General features: G+C 39.2%; 1 protein-coding gene across 4 annotated transcripts in view; it reads right to left on the bottom strand.

Moving 5' to 3' along the window:
- Positions 1–25,232, bottom strand: part of LOC140133127 (dynein axonemal heavy chain 5-like) — a 244,846-nt gene that overhangs the window by 145,713 nt on the left and 73,901 nt on the right. For all 4 annotated transcript variants that reach the window (XM_072152821.1, XM_072152823.1, XM_072152822.1 and 1 more), the window contains 6 exons: positions 18,751–18,913; positions 17,706–17,817; positions 15,958–16,086; positions 9,537–9,736; positions 7,302–7,455; positions 634–900 (listed from right to left, as the gene is read on the bottom strand). In XM_072152821.1, the coding sequence (XP_072008922.1) occupies positions 634–900; positions 7,302–7,455; positions 9,537–9,736; positions 15,958–16,086; positions 17,706–17,817; positions 18,751–18,913 (1,025 nt within the window). The remainder of the gene's footprint in view (positions 1–633; positions 901–7,301; positions 7,456–9,536; positions 9,737–15,957; positions 16,087–17,705; positions 17,818–18,750; positions 18,914–25,232) is intronic.

The following is a 25,232-nucleotide window of genomic DNA, read 5'->3' on the forward strand; positions in this document are numbered from 1 at the left end:
CAATGTTATTCTAAGGCCCCTTTCACACTTGCGTTTTTCACGCACGTGATCTGCGCGTGCTTTTGATGCACAGAACTTGCATTCCACTCTGACCCATTGCAATCAATGGTTTTTTCCAGACTTGCATTTTTTTAACACACACACGTTTTTTTAATGCATGGTTTAATCTCCGCATGCTCTTCTTTTGAAAGTCATGCGTGTGAAAACGCACCATACAAGTCTATGGAGATGCATCAAAAATGTCTTGCACTCCGAGACACATGCTTGTCATAGAAATTATAGAGCCCTTTTCACGCACTCATTTGCATGTGAAAAACACATGGAAAATGCATTGAAAACACCAAATGAACCAAATGAAACGCACATGAAAAATTGAGACACTGAACAAACTCTGACTAAAAACTCTGATGAAATTTTTCAGTTTTTCACTGACCAAACCGTGGCGTGATCTGCAACGCAAGTGTGAAAGAGGCCTCTCAACCTGTAGTTTATGTGCTGTCCCCATTTCCATGCTGCAATTTTATTTGGCATTTGCTAGGAGTATATAACCTTATCTTTACCACCATTGGAGAAATGGTGGCAAAGACAAAGTTTATCCAAATACTGATATAGTGTGAACTCTTTTTTTTTTACCTGAATGGTGTGTGAATCGGATGCTTGTCCAAGGATCTCCAGGAGGGCAGGGTCAGAAACAAAGAAAAATCGGGGGAATACTAAACGTTTCTTCTCCAAGTATCCAGTAAGGGATTTTTGACACATTTCCAGCTGTTCTAATAAATGGGGTAACAACTGAGCTAATGTTTCATCACCAACACAACATTGAACTATGTTAGGGGTCTCATGAGCCCTCTGCATGATTTTCTGCCAAGATTTATCAATGTTCTGGAACCTCTTGGCTTCCTGAGAAAATAAAGTGACAATGTCAGTGCCTTCTCAAGGTGATGCCATATGCAATGTTAGCAGATAATATACTGATGGACAGCTCATTAAAACATGGGCTAGTTACACATTAATTCTAAAGCCTGCTTAAAAAAAGATTAGAATCTGAATGGTAGCAAGGAGTTAAACTTCTGCTTACTAGGTCTGTTTAAATTTACCAGGGGAGGAGGAACACGGCGCCAAAACTAGTATTATACTGCACCTCGCATGCTTCACGTCAAACAGGGCATCTTCTGTGAACAGAAGTATATTTTTCAACACTGGGTCTCTAATGCAATATCTGAATCAATCACTGAAGTAACAATATATTCACTCAAGTAAATAGCAAGTTATTTCTTTCTAGTATTACTGTATAAATGTATAGTTGTTTGGTTGCTGTCCACTTAAAGGGGTTTTCCCACAAAAGAAAATTCTCACATCTCAATCTCCTAGTGATGTTAACACAATAAAGATCATTCAAACCCCTTACTTTACAATTTTACTCAGTTTTTATGCCGTTTTAGCTCCTATCACTCCCTGGGTCATTGAAATATCCCATAGTGTATCGATGGGGCCTATCTAAGCAGACACATTACTGTATTATCCATTGAGTTCTGTGGGGTGACAATGTGGTTAGATTATCAGGGTACAGGTCTATATACACTTTTTCTGGCTTCTGACATTGTACGAACACACTATCACATAGAAGGAGAGATGGGACAGATCAGAGATTACACAGATGCTGACAGACACAGGCTGACACACTATTACACTGTTAAACTGTAAAATCCGCTACTTCTCACACACATGTGCCTGCCTCCGCCTTTTCCCGGATCACTTATCTCCTTGTAGCTTGTAGTTTGCAGCCTCTCTCTTTCATCACAATCTCCTGGCAGGATGTGAGTGTCTCTGAGCTCCATGCAGGGGGCGTGGCTACAGACATTCAGCAGAGAGAGACAGAAATCGCATCTGCAGGCTGCAAATACAAATCCAAGATGGCGGTCCAACCCCAAGTCAGAAGTTACAGGGTCGTGTCTAGGGGCAACTGAAATTGTGTACACCAGGACTGATGGTCAGGTTGGACTCATATCTGTGAAATGCTGTATTTTTGTTAATAACAGTGAATTAGAGAATGTGTTATTTTGTTATCCTGAGTACATATAAGAAACTTGTCTTAATTGGAATACTCCTTTAAGGGCTAGATGTCTTCACTATGCCAAGGAGCCTGGGTGTCCGTGACTCACCATCCTACAAAATTAACGTATATGTTTTCATATGGTTTCTTCCATCATCCTAAAACCTATGTTAATTAAGTAACAGTGTTTCTAAAACAGTGATCCTTATGTTATAGAGAAATATTTAAAGTCCATATAACGGACACAGCCCGTTGGCAGAAGTGTTCCTGGAATATTTGCAGAAACAAATGGGATGCCTAAGATCATTTGTTTTGGTAAATGTATAATGTATACATTTTTGCTGACTCATTTATTACCTCACACTCTGAAAATTTCAGGTAAACACATATCTGGTAAATCTATCGCATGAAGAATAATCAACTAGCAAAGGTCATATGCACTCCCAATATATGCAGTTACAGGAAATTATCAGAATAAATCAGTCATGTGATCATCAATTCCTTGGAAGTTCCCTTTGCTGTAGAAGAGAAATCCTATTTAGCATGTAGTTTTCTTCGGCAGTCTTTTACCAACTTCCCCAAGCACTATTAATTTAATGTCACCACAAACTTATTTTCTATATTGATCCTCCTTCCTTCTTTCTTATAAATTGTCTTCCTAACATACTCCGTACACACTACAGAACCATTTGTGTTACATTACATTAAAAGTTCAGTGGTGTATTGTAGTTTGACATTTACATGTATACATGGTGCACTATGAGTTTTCTAGAATTACTTCTCATGATGGGAAATTGAAATTTTTAAGATCATTTACTGACAGAGATAATGTATACATTGAGCCTTTTGTATTTGGCTTATTAAACAAAACAAGTTATGAACTTGCCTGTTGCATTGCCTCTATTGCATCTCCTGGCCTATATTATGAGCACTTAGATTAACCAGCTTGAGCTTGGGAGACAATCATACAAGACTGGTGTGCCTCGGTGCTGAGGCGTAACAACTAGCGCCAAAGCTGGATTTTGCGGGTCCACCAGAGGGTGTGCTCTATCTGCTTACATGCTGTGACGTAGGCAGTACATATCGCGTCACCTACAATTGTATACAAGAGGAAGCCACTCGGCCAGAAGAAGAAGCTGTGGGATTGCCGACGCTGCAGGAGGAAAAAAAAGTTTTTGTTTTTGATGGGGGTGTCCTGAACTGCATTAATTAATGGGGGGGGGGGGCAGAACGTTGTACTTATTAATAAGGGGGTGGCTGAACACAGAAATGCAGGGGGGAGCTGCTGAATGCTGCATCAATTAATAAGGCGAGTGGCCTCCGGAACTTTGTGCTACATCTTATTTAATGATGAGGTGCTGTGCTACATATTAATATGGGGCTGCATAGGTATTAATGAAGGAATGCTGGTGTTATGCATAATTTAATTAGTTCCTCTATATTGTAAGTTACTATTGTAACTTTAGGGGCAAAGTGTGAAGATGTGCTGCATGGATCTGAAGACACCAAGACACCAAACATATAAGCAAGAAATCATGGCCAGGAGAAGTTTTTGTTCTATACTTGATGGAGAAGAATCATCATCTGTGACGGGTCTACCAGGATGAAGACCAGGATGAATTAGTCCAGCTCAGCGGTAAAAGGTTGCAGCTGCAACTGATTTGTACATAAGTGATGTCTATATCTACACTTAGTATAGTTGTAATATAGTATTATGTGAAGGATGTGAACAGAGGTCAGGTAGATGGGATCCTAAGTTTGCACCGTGGCAACGCCACGTAATTCTGTGAGAGCCATACAATATGTTTATACAGAATAAAGCCAGCCTCCAAGTAGATAGTCAGCCTCCCAGTATATAGCTATCCAGCCCCCCTGTATATTGCCAGACAGCCCCTCCCCAGTATACAATCAGTCCCCCCTGTTTATAGCCTACCGCCTAGTATACAGCCAGCCTGCCTACCCAGTATACAGCCAGCCTGCCCCTCCCCATTTTATAGCAAGCCAGCCCCCCCCAGTATACAGCAAGCCAGCCCCCCATTATACAGCCAGCCAGCCCCCCAGTATATAGACAGACAGCTCCCCAGTATACAATCAGCCCCCCCTGTTTATAGCCTGCCCCCCAGTATACAGCCAGCCAGTATACAGCCAGCCTGCCCACCAAGTATATAGCCAGCATGCCCCTCCCCATTTTATAGCCAGCCCCCCCATTTTACAGCCAATCAGCCCCCCATTATACAGCCAGTCAGCCCCCCTTTATACCGCCAGTCAGCCCCCCCATTATACAGCCAGTCAGCCCCCCTGTATACAGCCAGACAGCCCCCCAGTATATAGCCAGACAGCCCTTCCCCAGTATATAGCCATCCCCTCCCCAGTATACAGCCAGCCCCCCCTGTATACAGCAAGCCTGCCCCTCCCATGTATACAGCCTGCCAGTCCCTTGTATATAGCCAGGCCCCCCTGTAAACAGCACATCCCCCTCCCCTGTATACAGTGCAGGCCCCCTCATCTGTATACAGCCAGCCAGTCCCCCGCCCCAGTACATAGAAATAAAAAACAAAACATGTGGTCACCTTTCCGATGCAGCTCCGTGACTTGAAGCAGTCCGGCCAGCGGTGACCGCTCCATGTGTGGTGGTGGTTCAAAGACTACGACGTCATAGTCTGTGTGATGCTGGCGCGCACGGAGCTGTCATCTCTGGCCAGACTGCTTCAAGTAGCAGGGTTGTGAGGGAGCGTCAGAAAGGGGAGTACATGGTTTTTAATTTTTCCACCGGCCCCACCAGGAGCCCGATCCGCAATCCAGATGCGACCATCAAAAGAGCTGGATCTGGCTCGCGAGCCCTGCTCCTAGAGTCTTGCTTCGCCATTGCTCAGCGGTATTTCACGCTAGACAACTCATCATCAGTGATGACTTCTTGATGACGGTCACCTGAGGAATAGAAGAAGTAACTTATATCCCTTGTGAGACTACTACTTGAGTCTTTACCAAGAAGGAACAGATTGCAACACTTTGCACCACATTGACACTGTACCTAATTAAACAGAGGATGAAGCACTATAGTAGTGTGACCCTTTCAATCAGCTGATCAATCTGGTTGCTGAGATATGACACCCACCAAGCGGACATTGATAACCTATTCAAAAATATGCCTTCTATGAAACAAACAAAAACACTTTAAATGATAACATTAAGGCTACTACTACTACTTGAGAATGAGTAGACCTTGCTGCATTCAGTGATGACTAGCTGCTACTGCATTATTTTGTTTTAGTATACAGTCATGGCCATAAGGTTTGAGAATGATACAAATGTTAAGTCTACTGCATATAGTATATACATATACTGCATATACTGTTATAAAGAGTTATCAGCTTAACAGCAATTAATTGCAAAGTCAATATTTGCCTAGAAAATTAACTTTTTCCCCCAAAACACATTTCAACTTCATTGCAACTTCACAGCAGCTAACATAGTTTCAGTGACTGATCTCCAGCCCTGTCCTCATCAACACCCACACCTGTGTTACTGGAGCAATCTGTCATGATTAAGTAAGAATCACACCACTGGACACTTTAAAAGGAGGCTGGTGCTTGGCATCATTCTTTCGCTTCAGTTAACCATGGTTATCTCTAAAGAAACATGTGCAGTTATCATTGCACTTCACAAAACTGGCCTAACAGGGAAGAGTATCGCAGCTAGAAAGATTGCACCTCAGTCAACAATCTATCCCATATCAAGGAATTCAAGGAGAAAGGTTACATTGTTGCCAAAAAGGTTCCAAGGCACCCAAGAAGGACCAACAAGCGCCAGGACCGTGTCTTAAAAGTGTTTCAGCTTCGGGATCGGGCTACCAGCAGTGCAGAGCTTGCTCAGGAATGGAAGCAGGCAGGTGTGAGTGCATCTGCACGCACTGTGAGGCGGAGACTCTTGGAGCAAGGCCTGGTGTCAAGGAGGGCAGCAAAGTAGCCACTTCTCTCCAGAAAAAACATCAGGGACAGACTGATATTCTGCAAAAGGTACAGGGAGTGGACTGCTGAGGACTGGGGTAAAGTCATTTTCTCTGATGAATCCCCTTTCCGATTGTTTGGAACATCTGGAAAACAGCTTGTTCAGAGAAGACAAGGTGAGCGATACCACCAGTCTCGTCTCATGCCAACTGTAAAGCATCCTGCAACCATTCATGTGTGGGGTTGCTTCTCAGCCATGGGAATCAGCTCTCTCACAGTCTTTCCTAAAAACACATCCATAAATAAAGAATGGTACCAGAATGTCCTCCAAGAGCAACTTCTCCCAACCGTCCAAGAGCAGTTTGATGATCAACAATGCCTTTTCCAGCATGATGGAGCACCTTGCCATTAAGCAAAGGTGATAACTAAATGGCTAAGGGAACAAAACATAGAGATTTTGGGTCCATGGCCTTGAAACTCCCAGGTTCTTAATCCAATTGAGAACTTGTGGTCAATCATCAAGAGACAGGTGGACAAACAAAAAACAACAAATTGTGACAAAATGCAAGCATTGATTGTACAAAAATGGACTGTTATCAGTCAGGATTTGGTCCAGAAGTTGACTGAGAGCTGCCAGGGAGAATTGCAGATGTCCTGAAGAAGAAGGGTCAACATTGCAAATATTGACTTGCTGCATCAACTCATTCTAACTGTCAATAAAAGCTTTTGTTACGCATAATATGATTGCACTTGTATTTCTGTATATGATAAAAACATCTGACGAACCCACATAAAAACCAGAGGGCAACAGATCATGTGAAAATATAATATTTGTGTCATTCTCAAAACTTATGGCCATGACTGTAGAAAACAAAAAAAAGTCCTCTGTTTGTAGCTGTCATTGTTGAGATTTTCCGATGGTTAGGAAAAACATACAGCTGATGGTAGCTGCCACCATAGTGCTACCTACTAGGTAAGTTTCTTAAGTTCTCTAGTCATGACTTCAGGCTTACATAATTTTTTATTCCACTTTATGGCTAAACAGAGGGCATGGTGCTTTATATTGTGGAAGGATTAACAGCTCTGAAGATAAAGATTTATAAATAAACCAGCCCAAAAACTTCAAACCAACTATTAAGATTCAAGAAGGGACATTCACTCCAAGATTCAAAGTAGTAGAGTAGGTATTCCAAATGGGAGCTCATCTTTCTGGTGAAAAATGTGGGTCCCAATGATTCTCTTTCGTTTAGCTTTTCTTACATCATTTTCATTAGTTATGGGTCTAAGATCCTGATCCATACCTGTGGAAGTTGTTTTGCAATATCGCCACCAACAAACACAGCTTCCAGGTAAATCCAGAGGTTCTGCACAGTGAGCCAGTTCTCAATAATTTCTGTGGTATTGGACAATTTTTGCACCCACTGCTGTATAGTCGGTTTAAATGGTGCATTATACCTGTGTAAAACATACAAAATAAAGCAAAGATCACCATCATGCTGCATATATTGCCATTATAGGGGAAACAAAATAATGAGACTCATAGAACATGTATGTTGGAAGGTGGTTAAAACATATGACAATGTGTGATGTCAGATCTGTATATATTTTCATAGATTTTTATATTTTAAAATTAAATATGAGCACCAGCTACTGTGTCAGTCATTTTCACTTAATAATAAACTTCATTTATAAAGCGCCATGAAATTTCTTAGCGTTTTACAGATTATTGGGAACATATACAAATAAAAGAAGACATAACAGAGTAAAAAGAGCATACAGTCTTTAAGGGTGAAGGGGTGACACAAGAGGTACAAGAGCTTGTATAATGGTCATTTTTCTAAGGGAATGGCATAAAAATGGTTTCATAAATAATAATGCTTCTGCTAGAAGCAGTTATCAGCTGTCATCTGAGGTTAATGGGACTGCAGAGAATTCTGTAGCTTGGTATCTAGTTTTTGCCAGAAAACAGATTGGTTAATGAAAAGAGAGTTGAATTTTATGCAGTTAGCGAGTTTGATAGACCTGCCTAGAGAGAAGGGTTTTAAGAGCATGTTTAGAGCTTTGGAGGTTGGGGATTAGTTTTATAGACCAGGGTAGGGCATTCCAGAGAATTAATTCAGCTCGATAGACATCCTGGAGGTATGCATGGGAGGTTCGAATAAGGGAAGAGAATAATCTAAGATCACTGGTGGATCCAAGAGCACTTTGTTGGGGGCGATAGACTGCAATGAGGGAGGAGAGGTAGGGAGGTACAGCATGGTACAGAACTTTGTAGAAATCACAGGTGTGATCCAGGCCTTGGCATAAATGTCAGTGTGGGAATTTTCTCAGCTGGCAATATCTGTGGCTATTGTTCAGTGGCTCTTAGAAATTTCAGAGCATTACAATTTTCTTTTTCTATTGTTCTGCTTTGAAGCAATTTTGTTCAATAGAAAAGACCAACACTTAAGACTTAACCTTTCAGTGGTACAAAACTCTGAAATGTGTGATCTTATTTGTGATTTGAAATGAAAGTGTTTTAAATGGTAGATTGGATTTTGCAAAATGTCCATTTATAATTCCTAATTATAATTATACAATATTATAGAAAGATCTATGCATATCCTAATTGTCTATAACAATGTATATGCTGTTGGCATCTTAAAAAATCTGAACTCTCTCTGTAACTAGCTGCTACAGAATTACAGCTTTATACTTTCATTTGATATGATAGTCAAAGCCAAGGACTACCTTCAATGCTTTGCTCTTCCATCTGTCTATTGGAAGAACAAGCGTGCAAACTTATGGAAAAGTTCAATGATGGAATGGATAGCAGATGGCAAAGACAAAACACATATTATACATGCAGTTTATATATTTTGACACATTTTGAACATTTGCGTTCTCAAGAAAATGTGTGTTATTAAAGAGGTGTCCAGTCAATGTGGAGATCACCATAAGCTAAATGCTTCACGGGTTATATGTCAGGATAACATTTTTTTTTATCTCCAACAAGGGAAAATACTAGAGATCATTAATGATTTGGCTTCTTTTTTGTAAGTCTATTACACCACAGACACATTAGATACAGTATGTATTGTCCAGAACCCCCTATTATCCCTACATGATAATGATCTGGAAATTGGATTGTAACTCCCTAATCCTTATGTTCTTGGGGAAATAAACTATAGCCATACGTTTCTGGTGGTTGCTTTCTCACATCGAAGACACAGGAACCACGTGCAAGAGTTGGGCTCGATAGTTGTTGTCCAAACACTTCAATCAACCATGCTAAACTTTAAAAGCCATTGGGAAGCAAAGAACCCAAAAATGCACGTGGACTCATTGTTCTTCAGCATACAGTTGAATGGAGTAGCTTGTGTGAATCTCTTTACTCAGCAATACGAAGACTTTGCCCTTTAAATAGTAATCTCAAACATTTACTATATCATGACTACTATAATATTTCTCTGGGGCTGAATCATGAAAATCACCTGCCGAAAGTAAGAAAAACATGTACCTTATCTGAAGTGAGAGGGTGAAAATGTGTCACATACCTGTTACTCATTATAGACGCCAATACCATAAGACTGTCTTCCATTAGTGCAATCTTTTCAGATGTGTCTGATCCCTTAAGTAGAAGTTCTCCTCTTGACTTAAACTGGGCGAAAGTAAACAAATGGGCGCTCCATTCATTAATTACATTTTTCAGCTTTGCTTCAATATCTTTCTCCTTGACAGCACTGATACATATGTCCTTTGAAAAAAAAAGATGATAAAAAGTAATTATAATGTATTTCACATACATTACATCTGTATACGGCTCTTTTATATCTAAATATCAAATAGAAGGCCACACTTGTTATACTCCAATCCTACCATTACATGTTATAGCTTATACATGTGACTTAATTTAAGCTTTAGTAATCTCAGTTCATTTTACCATGCTGATATGCACCACATTCATTTCTGAAGTATAACCTCATACTTTACATAGGGTTTCAAGATGAAGGACAGTTTATGTAGATTCCTAGTGCATACACAGTGAAATACTCTCTGGAGGGTTGTGCAAAGCTTGTTTTACTTTTCCATTTTACTGTATTTTCACTCAGATCATATTCTAGAACTTGAATAATGCCTTCCTTGCTTTTTGAGTGCATCAGGCAGTATTCACATGTTGGTTTGTGAAAACATTCTGTTTCCATTCCAGGAAAAATTCTGATGTCCATACACATATACTGTCAGACAGAGGCCCTTTGGTGACTATCTGCACAGTATACATAACATCCAACAGGAAACACAGGATAAAAAGTGTAACTGACTGTACTATTTCATCCTGCTTCCTCTTGAAAAAACAGTATACACTTTAACATGCTATAGCCGGTGAGGGACAGATGCCACTGCACAGCATCCATCCCCTGACTGTGGGTGTTCCCCCAGTGATGTAACTGCCCATATTAGGACAGTTCTGTCACTAGGGCAACACTATAAACATTGGCAACAGCAAATCATTGCCTGGTAACAATATTTCCTCTGTCTCTTGCTTTCAAGTGTTAGGAGCTGGACATACAGACATACAGGGAGTCCCTAGCTTACATACAAGATGGGGTCCATCGGTTTGTTCTTAAGTTGAATTTATATGCAAGTCAGAATTTTACATTTTACAATTGTAGCTCTGGACAAAACATTTTTTTGCCCCAGTGACTATTGGATTTTCAAAATTTTTGCTGCAATGGGACAAAGGATTGTCAATAAAACGTCATTACAGACACCTTAGAGCTGATCATTGTAGCTGGGGACTACAGTAACATCCAAAGAGCTTCACCTGATGTCACGGTGGGCAGAGAAGTCTGTCTTTAACTAGGGGGTCGTCATCTCCATTGTAAAGATACATAAAGAATTCTCTCAACATATCATTACATATGTGAAGGTAAAAATTTTGGGGGTTTTATATACAAGACAAAAATATTTATAGTACTTTATTTTTCCTCAGCTAATACTATTTGCATGTCCTTGGGACTTTATTGCACCAAAAAAATATGTGAAACTGAACCCTCTCTGTACTCTCGAATAGACAGCATGACCTAATAGTACATCATGCTGTTGGTAAAACAAGTGTTATTTCCCCCTCAAACAATCAGTTTCAGTTTGAATACTAAAACAAATCTACTCACTGATAAATTTCCGCCTCAAGGCCATTTTTCCTGGGAAACATACATGACGTGTAAGTTCACATTGTAAAAGACTAAAATGTCTTTTACCGTTCCAGAGTCTTCTCATTATGTGTTTGATACATTCAAGTCACAGCCACCACCTAATTTATTTTAAGTGCAAAAGCCTATTTGCATGGCTAATTGAAGCAGAAAAAATGAGTATGCTGTACTTAAGAAGACAAGCTATGCAGTACACACACAAATGAAGGGCTCCTGTGCTGATGTACTCTCATTTGTTTCATATAAATATTCATACAACAATTACATCTCAACATGCTTTTGCATTTATAGACAGCTATAGTTCACCTCATACAGAACAAAACTAATTGATATTGAAGAGGAATTGCCACCTGCAGATCAGACTGCTTTTCAAAACCTTTGTAGGTCCTCCAACTTCAAAGATGACACAGGGTGAGCCCTCTTCATACAGACATTGGCTTTTCTGTATATTGCACCAAACACCCATCACTAACACCTGCTGTCGGTGTTAGCACCGATCGCAGATGTCAACCACTTGATTGCCGCTGCCATCTTGGTTGAGATCGCTGCTTCCAGTGATGATATCGGGGAACGGCGATTGTTCTTCATCAGACCCGAAGCTGCATGGTTTCTGAAGATTCGTTAATGAGCCGGTAGCTCATTGTAATGAATACTATGTTAAAACGCCATATACTGTAATACAGTAGTATTGCAGTATATGGTAGGAACAATCAGGTTAAAGTACCCTAAAAATAATAATTAAAAAATAACAAAATATAAAAAATTCAAATCACCCCCCCCCCCTTCCCTAGAACTGATATTAAACTAAATAAACAGTAAAAATCCCAAACATGTTAGGTATTGCCATGTCCCAAAATGCCCAATCTATAAAAATATAAAAACGTGTTCCAAAGTGAAAGCGTTGCATTCATTACTGCACGTGAGAGACTGGTCTCTTTGTAATATACTTGCACCTTAGATGATCACTTTATCACTTTATGTACTATTATAATCACGAGAAAGCATTATAAGTTTGATGTAATATAAATCTTGTTTTGCTGTTGTAAATATGTATTTTGTATATGATGTTAATTCTCTTTATATATGGGCATTGAATGTTATCACATTGCTCGAAAAAGGCTTCTGTACAGGAGCTGAAACGTTGCACACTGGAATAAAGCAACTTTTTAAAAAAAATTTTAGCAATGAAAAAATGGTGGCAATGAAAACATCAGCTCATTTTGCAAAAAAAACTGTATGAAACTGTATGAACCACAGTATGAAAAAGTTATTAGTGCTAGAAGATGGTGAAACAAAGGTTGTTTTTTTTTTACACATTTTTTTCTGTACACATTTTTTAATTTGTGAAAATGTATTAAAACACAATAAAACCTATATAAATTTGATATCACCATGATCGTACCAAACCAAAGAATAAAGTAGATGTTTCATTTGGCGTCAAAGTCTTAAAAACTGAGTCCACAATAAAGTGATACAGATGCGTTTTTTCAACAATTTCACCACATTTTCACCAAATGTTTTCAGCTTCCCTATACACGGCATGGAATAATAAATAATGTCACTGAGAGGTAAAAATTGTATGCAGAAAATAAGCTCTCACAGCTCTCTACATGAAAAAATTTTAAAAGTTAAAGATTTGTGAAGATGAGGAGCAAAAAATGAGCAAAAAAAGAAGGCGTCCTTAAGGGTTAAAGGCCACCTTTAAGGAATACTGAGTCTTAAAGGCCATGCATGCTACACTAGGGATTCTGGGAAGAAAATATGCAAATATACTTTTTCTGGGGTAGGTTTAGATAAACGATGCCACAAAGCTGCTTGTGTGGGAAACTCCTTTACATCAAGCATCACCAACTAGAACCCATGTTGCTGGATAATAGCTTAACCAGTGAGTAACAACTGTGGTCTTTGGAGAATGTTTTTGCATCTCATCAGCACAGTGTAGGGAACTGATTTGGCTAGGTAAGAGGCTACAGATATAGGGCAGAAAGGAAACAAAACTCCTTTGGAGATTTTGCTTATGGAAGCCACCTTTGCAGATGCGTGGAGGCTTAAAGTGTAACCGTCATTTCAAAAAACTTTTGATATGTTGTAGGGCAGGTAATTTTAAGCACTTTTGCAATTGGATTAGTTACCCAAATCTTGCTCCTTCCTCTTGTATTCTACAGACTTCCTCTAGATGGCAGTGACTGCTCAGATAGCTGTTACTATGAACATTCCGTCTTCATAAAGAAGACTACGGAACAGGAGACACGCCCCCATCTGCCTGCACACAGCTGTTACCTCATGTGTCACTGCCCCAGCACTCAGCCATGTGCAGGGAGAAGACCTCACTAATATAGTGACCAAACACCTAAACACATATCTCTCCTCAGCTTCCCCTACACCTGAATACTGTATAACAAATAATCCACACAGACAGAAACTGCAGCCCCTCCCCCCATCACCCCACACACACAGGAAATGGCAGGAGACAATCTCCAAGCTGTGCCCTCATGTGCTGTGCTGGAGTGTTACTTAGGTAGGTAGACAGATAGACATGGATACATAGATAGATAGATATGAGATAGATAGATAGATAGATAGATAGATAGATATGAGATAGATAGGATATGCAATGATAGATAGCTATGCTCTCATTGGTCAGCAGCAGGCGCTTGTGACCAGGTGACAGGAGGCAGGCCCCGCCCCTCCATCTTGCTGATTGTAGTTTTTTTGAGAGCTGTAAACCCTGGTTGCTATGGGCCAAAAAAGGTACTAAATGAGGACCGAGAGGGAAAATACTTTGAGGAATGATTCCCAGGGACACCTGGAGCAGAATTATGTATTTTAGTTTTTTTTTTTTGCTCAGAATGACGGTTACACTTTAAAGGCAAAGACAAACTGATTTGGCTATTATTCCACATCATCTCACGAGATGATGTAAAGGCTGCTTTACAAGGTAGCATTAAGGCAAAGGTGCAAACAATACCTACTGGTATGGTACACAGCATTACATTGACGACCTTAAATTCTTCAAGTGGCTCATTCGTTGTGCGATTTTTCAATATATATATGTATTTGATCATTCATATAACAGTGGGTTGGGAATATAACTATATTACTAACATAAACGATTGTTTTATTAACTCAGTATATCATTTTTTTATGTGCTTATGTGCAGTATGGATCCATTTCTGTTATGTTCTAGTTACTGGTATAGTGCTTCCTGAAAGTCAGTAGCATGGCATTGGCTCCTGTAATTCAAGGCTAGGACATCCATTTTAGAAAGGTAGATAAACCCTCTAAGCAGCAGTTAGAGCCTAAAGATCTTGGCATGTGTTGCCTCCGTGGAGTAAAACAAGCATGATCTGTGTTAACAAACTAAACTACATGTCAGGTTTAGATTATAATTATGCAATAAAACTTCTTTCCCAAGATCAGTTTTAGGAACTTGATCTTTCAAAATGATATTCATTACTATTTGGATTTTTGTTAATGGAAACGTTAAAAAAAAATCTAACCAATGACATCCTCTTTTTTGATGCAAGATGAAACCTATGTTTCCTTCATAAGGATAATCAATGTTATTCACTGAATTGTTCTGTGGTTTAATTTTATGGCTTATTGGAGTCTGTGTATACGATACATAGCGGTAAATATTTCTAGGTAATACAAGCCGTCATTTAGGAAATCATCTCATGTCTGTGTGGCTTTATTAGACACACGTCAAGAAATGAACAGATCGGTCAAGGATTGCAGTTAACAGGCACACTCTCTTATTTTTAGAAGTAGGCCAGTGTCTCAAAATTGTGACTTTCCTGGACAAACCATTGCTCATCATGACACCTGAGAGGCTATCATGAAATCTCACAAATAGTAATGTTATTTTCTGCTTAATTTAACTTTATCAAGACATATATTTACTGCATTGTGGACATAAATATTTTACTGTATAGTGAACTACATAACTTCACAACATCCATTCATAATTATTAGGAATTTGTCTTCAGTATTGACAGACTGTTCCATGAATTACACATGATGGGAAAGATCTATAATCCAATTTACCACTGTAAAGAGAAAATATACATTCCATGTTTCTGGTAAACATAATGATAGTTAAGCAAATCCTACATTCCTGGAACAGGGTCTTAATGGGGTTTGCAATGATGGTTCCTGCTTTGCTTTAGGCTTACTGTGGCATACATTATTCTATGTACACAATATAGGAATGTCTTATTATGAATTGGTTTTTCTATACACTGTTTATATGCCAGGCCCCTGAGCTACAGAACTGAACCTCATTTTCACTAAAGACAGGTTACAGAAGCCCATCACACCTCCATTGCAAATATGCCTTTCTGCTTTCTCTAAGCATTTGCATGACAATATTTTTGTGTGTTATAACTTACCTTGCACCCTGACAGAATCCCTTTGTGTAGTCACAGGGGTTGGGCTTTGGTTTGGGTGCATTTAAAAAAAAAACACTGACTTGTCTGTGCTGCAGACTCCTCAGCTCTTAGCCTCCACCTTTGTGATCCTGTACAGCTCCTCCCTCCCCCACTGATGTCAGCTCACCAGGCTGTGTCCTCTGTGAAAAAGCAAGAGGGAGGATCTGTACAGAGATACAAAGGTGGGGGCTGAGAGCTGAGGAGTCTCCAAATCACAAAAAAAAATGTTTTTACAAGTAATAGATCATTGTTAAAAAAAAAAGAAAAGTAAAAAGGGATTTATTGATAAACTGTTGGCTCCCAGTAGGATGAGACAATTTATTTGTAACACTAACCTCAATATCTTCTTTGTATTTTAGCAAGGATGCTTCCATAATATTCCTTAGTGAAAAGCTTTCTGACTCCACATCGAAAGTGTGGCTAGTAAGTTGTGATATTCTCTCCCAGTGTCTCTTCATCATTGCCTAAAGAGTAGAAAACAGCGCGAAATAAAATTGATACTGCACAATAAATGCAGTAACGCTGCAGTAAAACTGGACAGAACCACGCACATAGAGGAAAGGTTACAACATAACAGATGTTACATGTGCATGTGTACATATATAATGTCCGTGTGCCAAGAGTCCCATGACACATACTTCAGATTGTATGTGTATTGTATGAATGTGAAAAATTGTCACATTGTTAATAATGCATTGGAAGTTAAGTTCACAGATTAGTAACCCACTAAAAATGTGTAATATTTTACATCATATGATGGAGGGCAGCTTGGTCAAAGCTTTTACATGTGTTGACCAGCAAGGAACATTTCTCATATAAAAAAGACAGATATTTTAATTCATGATACAGTATTGGGAATAATACAGGCTAGCTTTTCCTACACCATGTTTACTTTTTAAGATAGCATACAAAGATTTAGTTGAAAGATGAGGAGGATCTGAAATAGTGGGCATGGGTTGTGTGTGGGCATGGGTCACTAGTATTTCACTTTTGCTAGTAACAAATCAATACAGTGGTTGTTATCTAAAAATAACCCCTCAATCTTTTTCTTACTGTCTGTGTTGCTGTAGTGGTTTTATGCCATATATCAGTACAACAGTTGATGTAGCAAAGTCAAACATAGACCGGTGGTTTTCACTCAGACCTGTGGTGATTTTTTTCTATATAGCATTTCATGTGGTAATCTTCTTATATTTGTATCCATAGCCTTAATTTTTCCTTCCCCTTCCCATTGTGTGCTGAAACTTTCTGTGCTGCAGTGAGATTACAACAGGCAGAGGGAGGGGGAAGTGCTGAAGGAGCAGGGGGAAGAGGAGAGAGCCTGTGAAACAACCTGTGAAGCCAGAGTGAGGAGGGACTGTGGTAATGCCACCCCCCCCCCCTAGAGCCCTTCAGGCTTATTATCATAATTTTAAAAGTTGATTTTAGAAGAAAGGATGCCATGGATAACAAATATAAGAAGATTACCACAGTCTCAGTGTCCCTGGTTTATAATGCTTGATTTTGATGGCTTAAATCTAGACATAAGTTAATAGCTTGAGAGAGAAAAACCGCTACAGCTTACCCCTCTTCTCATTGTTTGGATCCATGTGCTTGTGAGAGATATTGCACCACAGTGCAAGGATTAAATACTGGCTGGACTCAAAGACGTGCATAAATCCAAGAAAACATAGCACGTAAGACTGACACATTTTTAGCCCTTGAATCGTGTTTTGCCGTAGACAGGCTACAACTAAGGGCCATTCAAGGGCACGAAACGCGTCAGTCATAAGTGATATGTTTATGTAACTATTCACACTGGAAGAATTAAGCTTGAAAACTTTGTAATACAGTGCTGGGTTTTCCTTTTCTTTTCTTTGATTTATGCATAAGTTAATAGCATGTGTATAATTGTTTGTCACAACTTTATCTGTACCACAGTAAAACTTTGACAATTAATCACAAAGTGTAAGTCATAATCAAATTAATTTTCTGCCTATGTAAATGAACAACTAATAAAAAAAAACTAATTGACTATCAGTTCACTTCAGCTTTTTTGAGCTTCTAGCAATATCAAAATTTGGATAGAAAAATGATTTTTTACTTTGTTTGACATCATTTCAAGTAGAGGGCAGCTCTCACTGAAGTCATCAATCTTGGTCTTTAAGTCATTAAATGCTTGCCATTCCTTCAATGCCTTTGGCAGCTTGCGAATACTAAAATAAGGGGAAAATACAATAGAACAATAATACAATACAACAAAGGCTTATCACATGAATAAAGGGTATATAACATATGATATTTTGTAGAAAACATCCTTTGTTTTTGTATAACTGGATGCAATAAGAATAAATTCAATCTGATCAAAGGCAGTGTCACAGTATTCCATATTACTTGATAGATGTTTGTAACAAAGACATATTCCGAATTGTTTGTCTGCACAAAATGAAATAGCAATGTAACCATAACGTTTTAATATTAATTTTACATTCTTTCAATTAAAATGAGCTCTATTTACAAACAACTATTTTCTGATCAGTTTCTAGTAAATTTCTCTGCTGGTACCCTGTAAATGGAGGCTGCACCAACTTTGCAATTCATCCCCAAGATAAGGGATAACAACCTGATTGGTGAGGATTCCACTGCTGGGACCCCACTAATCCAGAGGACGGGGGACCTGTTCTAATATATCTCGGCTATCCTTGGCACTCACATAGACAGTAGATGGGGGTGTCAGAGATAACGTAGGGCTGTGCTCTGCAATTTCCAAAACTCCCATACTATTTCATGAAGATGCAGGACACATGCTCTACCTGCTGCTCCACCAATTAGTGTGAACAGGACCCCCATTCTCTGGTGTTAGCTGGCACCCCTACAATCACAAGAATGGGACCTCCAGCAATTCAATCAGCTTGTCTTCCCCTATTCTGTGGATAGTAGATAACCTGCAACCTCTTTAATGCTTCTTTATAGATAGAATACAGACATCCTTAAAGTGCTACAATAAACAGTGTATCCTTGATCAAAAGAAAGCCAAAAGATGGCTTTAATATTTGCTAGTTTCATGAAATAATTTAGAACTTAGTTTTAACCTAGAGAAGATTTAAATGCAATAAAAGTGAGTAATAACGCAAACATAAAGTACACACCGGTTCTGGAAGTCCAGGAGTTCGCCATTGATTTTTTCAATATCCAGGTCTGTCCACAAGATGTCATAATATCCATTAATATTTTCTATAACTGCATTGTAAAGACCATACAGTTTCTGCAGTAAAGATAGTTCACGCTTAATCCTTTGCAGTTCAGGGTATTCTAAAATATATTAGGCAACAGAAAAAAAATACACTGAGAAGTTTTAAAACGGTTAACATTTTATGACAAAATAATAATATGAATGCAAATATAATATATTCAGCTGTACAATGTAATCCTCATTCAACAGACATCAAAGTCAGATAGTGATTGTTACATAATTAAATAATCATGAAAACGTGGGTCATGCTTCCCGCATATTGAATGAAGCAGCGCTAAAATTTGCAGCGCATAATGGTCACTAACTCTTCAACACACTTTGCATCGATCAATTATACAAGTAAATACAAGTAAGGGTACATACACACAGCCGTATGCAGCTGGGCCGACATACCGCTGTGCGCTGGAGAGGAGGAGGAGGTGACCGCTCCCCCCTCTATAGAGAAAAGTGAAGCACGGCCAACACACACGGAAAAGTTAGAACATGCTCTATCTTTACCCTCGCTGCCACCGCCGCCGGGCCACCTTTACCATTATGGGGAGGAATATGTGGCCGCAGTGCTTCTTCCTCTCTTTACAATGGCATACATTCCAACCGTACAAGATCCAGTGGGACTATCCCAGATTTTGGCCTCTGTCCCGGGCGGCCAAAGGGTCCCGGGACATCAAATCTATTGCCATCGGCTCCCTGCATTATCACTATGGGGCAGATTTATCAAGCTGTCTGAAAGTCAGAATATTCTTAGTTGCCCATGGCAACCAATTACAGCTCAGCTTTCATTTTACCAGTGCTCATGAATATCTTAAAGGGGAGCTGTGATTGGTTGCCATAGGCAACTAAGAATATTCTGACTCTTAGCTTGATAAATCTGCCCCTATGTCTCTACTAGTGCGGTGTGTAGCAGAGCCAGCAGGCACAATGATATGAACATTTACACAACAGGGACCACAAAATGAGGGTAAGCTGGCAGAGGCACAATGTGAGGTGGAAATGAGGTGCACTAAGGAGGAATTATACTGTGTAAGAGTGGAGAAATGGTACAAATTACAGTCCCTATTTCTGCACTGTAAAATTTGGGAGGTATGCTACAGTTCTTGTAGAAGGATGGACCCAGGTGGAGGAGTGGAATTTCCCCAGTGGGAGCCCAGGAAGAAACAAAAGGACTTACCACGGCGCAAACCGAAGATCGAAGGCTATATAGCTAAAAAATTATCGCTTTTAATATTATAACAAATGGTAAAAAGATTAAAATTGGTAAAATAGAACAACGCTTTTCGCGCCCGATACTTGGTTGCTTCGTCAGGTTCATACACAGAATTGGAATTGGCATTATCTTATAGTCAATACCTGGAAATGACATCATGAACAAAAAAAAATTGTTTTCTTCCATAACTTGCTTGATAAGAAAAGCTAAAGAATTTGCCATTCAATTAGTTATTAAATCGCAGTAGACCTCATGTAATAATATATACATATAAAATATATATATAAAAATATGCATACATATTTCATATTGAAATATTTAAAATGCCTATGGGACACCTCATAAGATCAGTTCCAAGATTATTTAATAGATGTAGTAACACAGACATGTTATGGATATGTATAGTGGACTAATAAATGTTTAAATGGACCTTTGCTATGATGTATTCACATTGGAGATGGCACGTAAATGGGAACACAGATGGAACGTATCATTGCTGGAATGCATTAGAAAACAGGAGTGTATGAGTCCTATGTGACACGAAGAAACTACGGTGGCTGAGATGGTACAAACAGTAGTACTTGGCGAAGTGTCCCGGATTGAGTGACTACTCGCTGGACTACGATCAGAACCAAGGGATTACACCACTGCTTCCAATGTATCATTAAGCCCTTCCGGGCTCAAGGTATGTAATTTATAGATCCAGTAAACCTCTCTCCTACAGAGGGTCTAGTATCTATTGGTGGTGGTTTCACTAATCCTATCTATTGGGCAGATTGTCATAAGTTTATCATTTTTCTGGTGTTTAAAAGCAAACTGTTTTGAAAGTCTGTGCTTTAGATAACGCTTCTTAATATTTCCCCTATGGCCTGTGATTCGATCGTGTAGCTGTTGTGTGGTCCTGCCAATGTATTGTAGCCCACATGGGCACTCGATCAGGTATATAATATAGCTAGAGTGACATGTCATCACATCTTTGATCGGGAACACTTTTTGTGTAACATTGGATTTAAACTCAATGGCATTACGATTAATGTTGAGGCAGCACAGACAGAGTTTGTGTCCAAACTTTCTTTTTTTTTAATTTTTAATCTAACTGATTATGAATTAACACCCAATGAGATAACATTATTGTCTAAGGGACTATCTTTTGTCCAAACAGAATGCCAAACGACTCAATCAGGAAATTGACCATTAAACTTCACTTCGCTCATAAAGAGAATCTTGATAAAAGGACTACGGAGTTTGACCACGCACCTGAAAATATCCGAAGTCTAATTACCCACCTGGAAATACCCGCAGAACAATTCATGGACACCCGGAATATCCGGAATAAGTTCAGATTTTACCCATTACATAATCTGGGTCATTATATAAAAATGTTCTATGACCTGGTATAAGAGGACTTTAGGACCCTTACAAATAAAGCTAAGAAAGAAAATAAAACTGATAAAAACAAATATGTAAAACCAAACTTCACAAAGGGGGAAACTCGTGTACTCAATAAATTAGCAAAGAACAGTGAATTAGTTTTTTGTTTATTACTACACTAAGGTCAAAACAGACCCTTTACCAGCCCTAAAGAAGAACATAAAAGAATTATAAGATAAAGCGGTAAAACAAAAAACGATAACAAAAGAGGAGGAAAAATTTCTATTCATCCAGTTCCCTACATCCAGTTGCCTTACTTCTATTTTCTCCCGAAAATACATAGAGATGATTTTAAAAAACCCTGGTCGTTTAATCATATCGGGCATTGGGTCCATTACCAGTAACATTTCTCATTATGTGGATCTATATTTACAATCTTATGTCACACAACTCCTGGGCTTCTTAAAAGATTCAGACCAGCTCATGAAAGATTTGAAGAGCCTCAATCTCCCTACTTCTTTTTCCTTTTTGACACTAGATGTAAGTGCGCTGTATTCCAATATACAAGACGTAATAGGTATAGAATGCGTCAGGGAGTTTCTACTCCAAGACACCTCCCTAACAGATGAGTTCAAAAAATTGCTCATTAATTTTCTGTCTATAGCACTCGATAAAAAAATTTTCACATATAACACAATAATCTATCACCAGAAATGTGGCACGGCCATGGGCACACGACTGGCCCCAGCCTATGCCAATCTACTTATGGGGAAATTTGAAACACAGTACATCCAGTGTAATCATCCATACAATAAATATATCCACCTTTGTAAGAGATATATAGACGACTTGTTTCTAATCTGGACAGGCACACAGACAGAGTCAGAAGCCTTTGTGAAATACCTCAATGATAACGAATGGGGTATCTCTTTTATACTAGACTATCAAGAAACATCAATCACCTTCTTGGACCTGAAACTGGATTCCAAAAATGATTCTACCACCACATCCACATACTTCAAAAAGGTAGATACCAACAGTTATCTCAGTTATGATAGTGCTCACTTTAAAAAATGGAGGGATAATATATAGTCAGTATAAGAGAGTTCGAAAAAACTGCAAAGGCCTGTCTGTGTTCAAAGAACAAGCAATGGTTCTGAAAAACCATTTATTAGGAAAAGGTTACCCGCCTCGTATTTTAAAACAGGCCTATCATAAAACCGTTAATCTCACTCACCTGGAATGCCTGTCAAAAAAGGATAAACTCGTAAAAAGGAAAGAAAACTATACTCTTAATTTTATTACAAGATACAATGATAAGTTTTAAGAGATAAAACATTGTCACTTACTAGAAAAGGACCAACTATTAAAAACTTATATTTCAAACAAACCTGTAATCACATACAGGAGAGCCTCAATATGTTGACTCCCAGCCAAATCAAACAGCACCGGGACAATAAAAAGGATAAGCTACAATCAGCAACCATGGTCCCCAAAATAAGAAAGTGTGGACACAAACTCTGTCTGTGCTGCCCCAACATTGATCATAATGCCATTCAGTTTAAATCCAATCTTACACAGGAAGTGTTCCTGATCAAAGATGTCATGACATGTCACTCTAGATATATTATATACTTGATCGAGTGCCCATGTGGGCTACAATACATTGGCAGGACCACACAACAGCTACACAATCAAATCACAGGCCATAGTAGAAATATTAAGAAGGGTTATCTAAAGCACAGACTTTCAAAACATTTTGCTTTTAAACACCAGAAAAATGATAAACTTATGACAATCTGCCCAATAGATAGGATTAGTGAAACCACCACCAATACATACTAGACCCTCTGTAGGAGAGAGGTTTACTGGATCTATAAATTACATACCTTGAGCCCGGAAGGGCTTAATGAAGCAGCGGAAGCAGTGTTCAATCTTAGTTTCAATCGTAGTCCAGCGAGTAGTCACTCAATCCGGGACACTTCGCCAAGTACTACTGTTTGTACCATCCCAGCCACCCTAGTTTCCTCATGTCACGTGGGACTCATACACTCCCGTTTTCCAATGCATTCCAAATGTACCGATTCTACTGATGCTCCGTATCCACGTCAATCCGAGCGCTCAAGGATGTCCCAGACTCCCGATACCACCTCATGCAGGTCTAGGTTTCCCGCTCTCCTCTTCTGATGTTTCTGGACAGTAGTATTGCAGTATATGGTAGGAACGATCAGAACATCTAGGGTTAAAGAACCTTGCGAATCCTTGCTGGGGTCCAAATGGAGACCGAGTTCTGATCGTTCCTACCATATACTGCAATACTACTGTCCAGAAACATCAGAAGAGGAGAGCAGGAAAACTAGACCTGCATGAGGTGGTATCGGGAGTCTGGGACATCCTTGAGTGCTCGGATTGATGTGGATACGGAGCATCAGTAGAATCGGTACATTAAGAAACCTTCCCCGGGTGACCCTGGAACACGGAGGACGGGATAACCACACACGCTGAGCAGCCGGATACCCGTGACTCAAACCCTATATGCTGTATACTGATCATCGATCAGGTGAGAATCCTATTGGACAAAGATTTGCTTTTTATCAAATATCATCGCGTAATGCAGTAGGAGAGCGCTCCTTTCTGTTTTCTCTCTGTCTCTATACTATTCACTTTGGAGGAAGTTTGCAGTTCGTGCATCACTCACTCTAATCCCCGGTTTCTAATGCATCCCAGCAATGATGCGTTCCATCTGTGTTCCCGTTTACATGCCATAATATGTCTGTGCTACTATCTATCCATATGCTGTGCTACTATCTGCTACCATCTATTAAATAATCTCAGAACTGATCTTATTGTGTCCCGTAGGTATTTTAAATATTTAAATATGATATATGTATATATATTTTTATATGTATTTTATATGTATGTATTATAACATGAGGTCTACTGCAATTTAATAACTAATTTAATGCAGAATTATTTAGCAGTTCTTATCAATCAAGTTATTGAAAGAAAAAAAAAAAGAATAAATAATCATTTTTTTGTTCATGATGTCCTTTCCGGGTATTGTTTATAAGATAATGCCAATTCTAATTCTGTGTATGAAACAGACGAAGCGCCTAGTAATGGGCGCAAAACGTGTTGTTCTATTTTACCTTTTTTATCTTTTTACGTTTTGTTATAATATTAAAAGTGATAGCTTTCGACCTTCGGTTTTGCGCCGCAGTAAGTCCTTTTGTTTCTTCCTGGGCATCCACTGGGGAAATTCCACTCCTCCATCTGGGTCCATCCTTCTACATTCTCTACAATGGGAAATACATTCACCGGCAAGGACGAGGCGGCATTCCATATGTGATTCTAGCAGGGTTGTGCCTAACCACAAAAGGTCAGCAGATTTCATTGCACTAGGGAGCACCAGTGCCTTTTTTCTGTTTCTTCTCTCTACAGTTCCTATCAGCTTCCATCTCCCTCCCAATCGGCTTTTAACTCGGAAATCTCTGCTGTGCTCAATGAGGTTTCAAATAACATTGAAACTCTACACAGGGAAGTGAGAAAGAGTAGGTAGGTCTCCACCCACCTGCATAGATTGCATATTTGCAGATGGAGGCTGCAGAGGGGAAAGCTGTTAGAAAATTAAAAGTGACGTAGTCACTAGAACTGGTGTTAGTTTTCAAGCACACACACCAGTCCACCAATTTTTGGAAAGGTTGTGGACAGGTGATGCAGTAGAGTACCTAGTAAAGCAAGATGTGGTTGGGACCTTCTCCATATAACCATGAACATCTGAGGCTGAAATATACATTGCTGCA

This window comes from Engystomops pustulosus, chromosome 5, assembly GCF_040894005.1.
Source record: "Engystomops pustulosus chromosome 5, aEngPut4.maternal, whole genome shotgun sequence".
NCBI classification, from domain to species: Eukaryota; Metazoa; Chordata; class Amphibia; order Anura; family Leptodactylidae; genus Engystomops; species Engystomops pustulosus.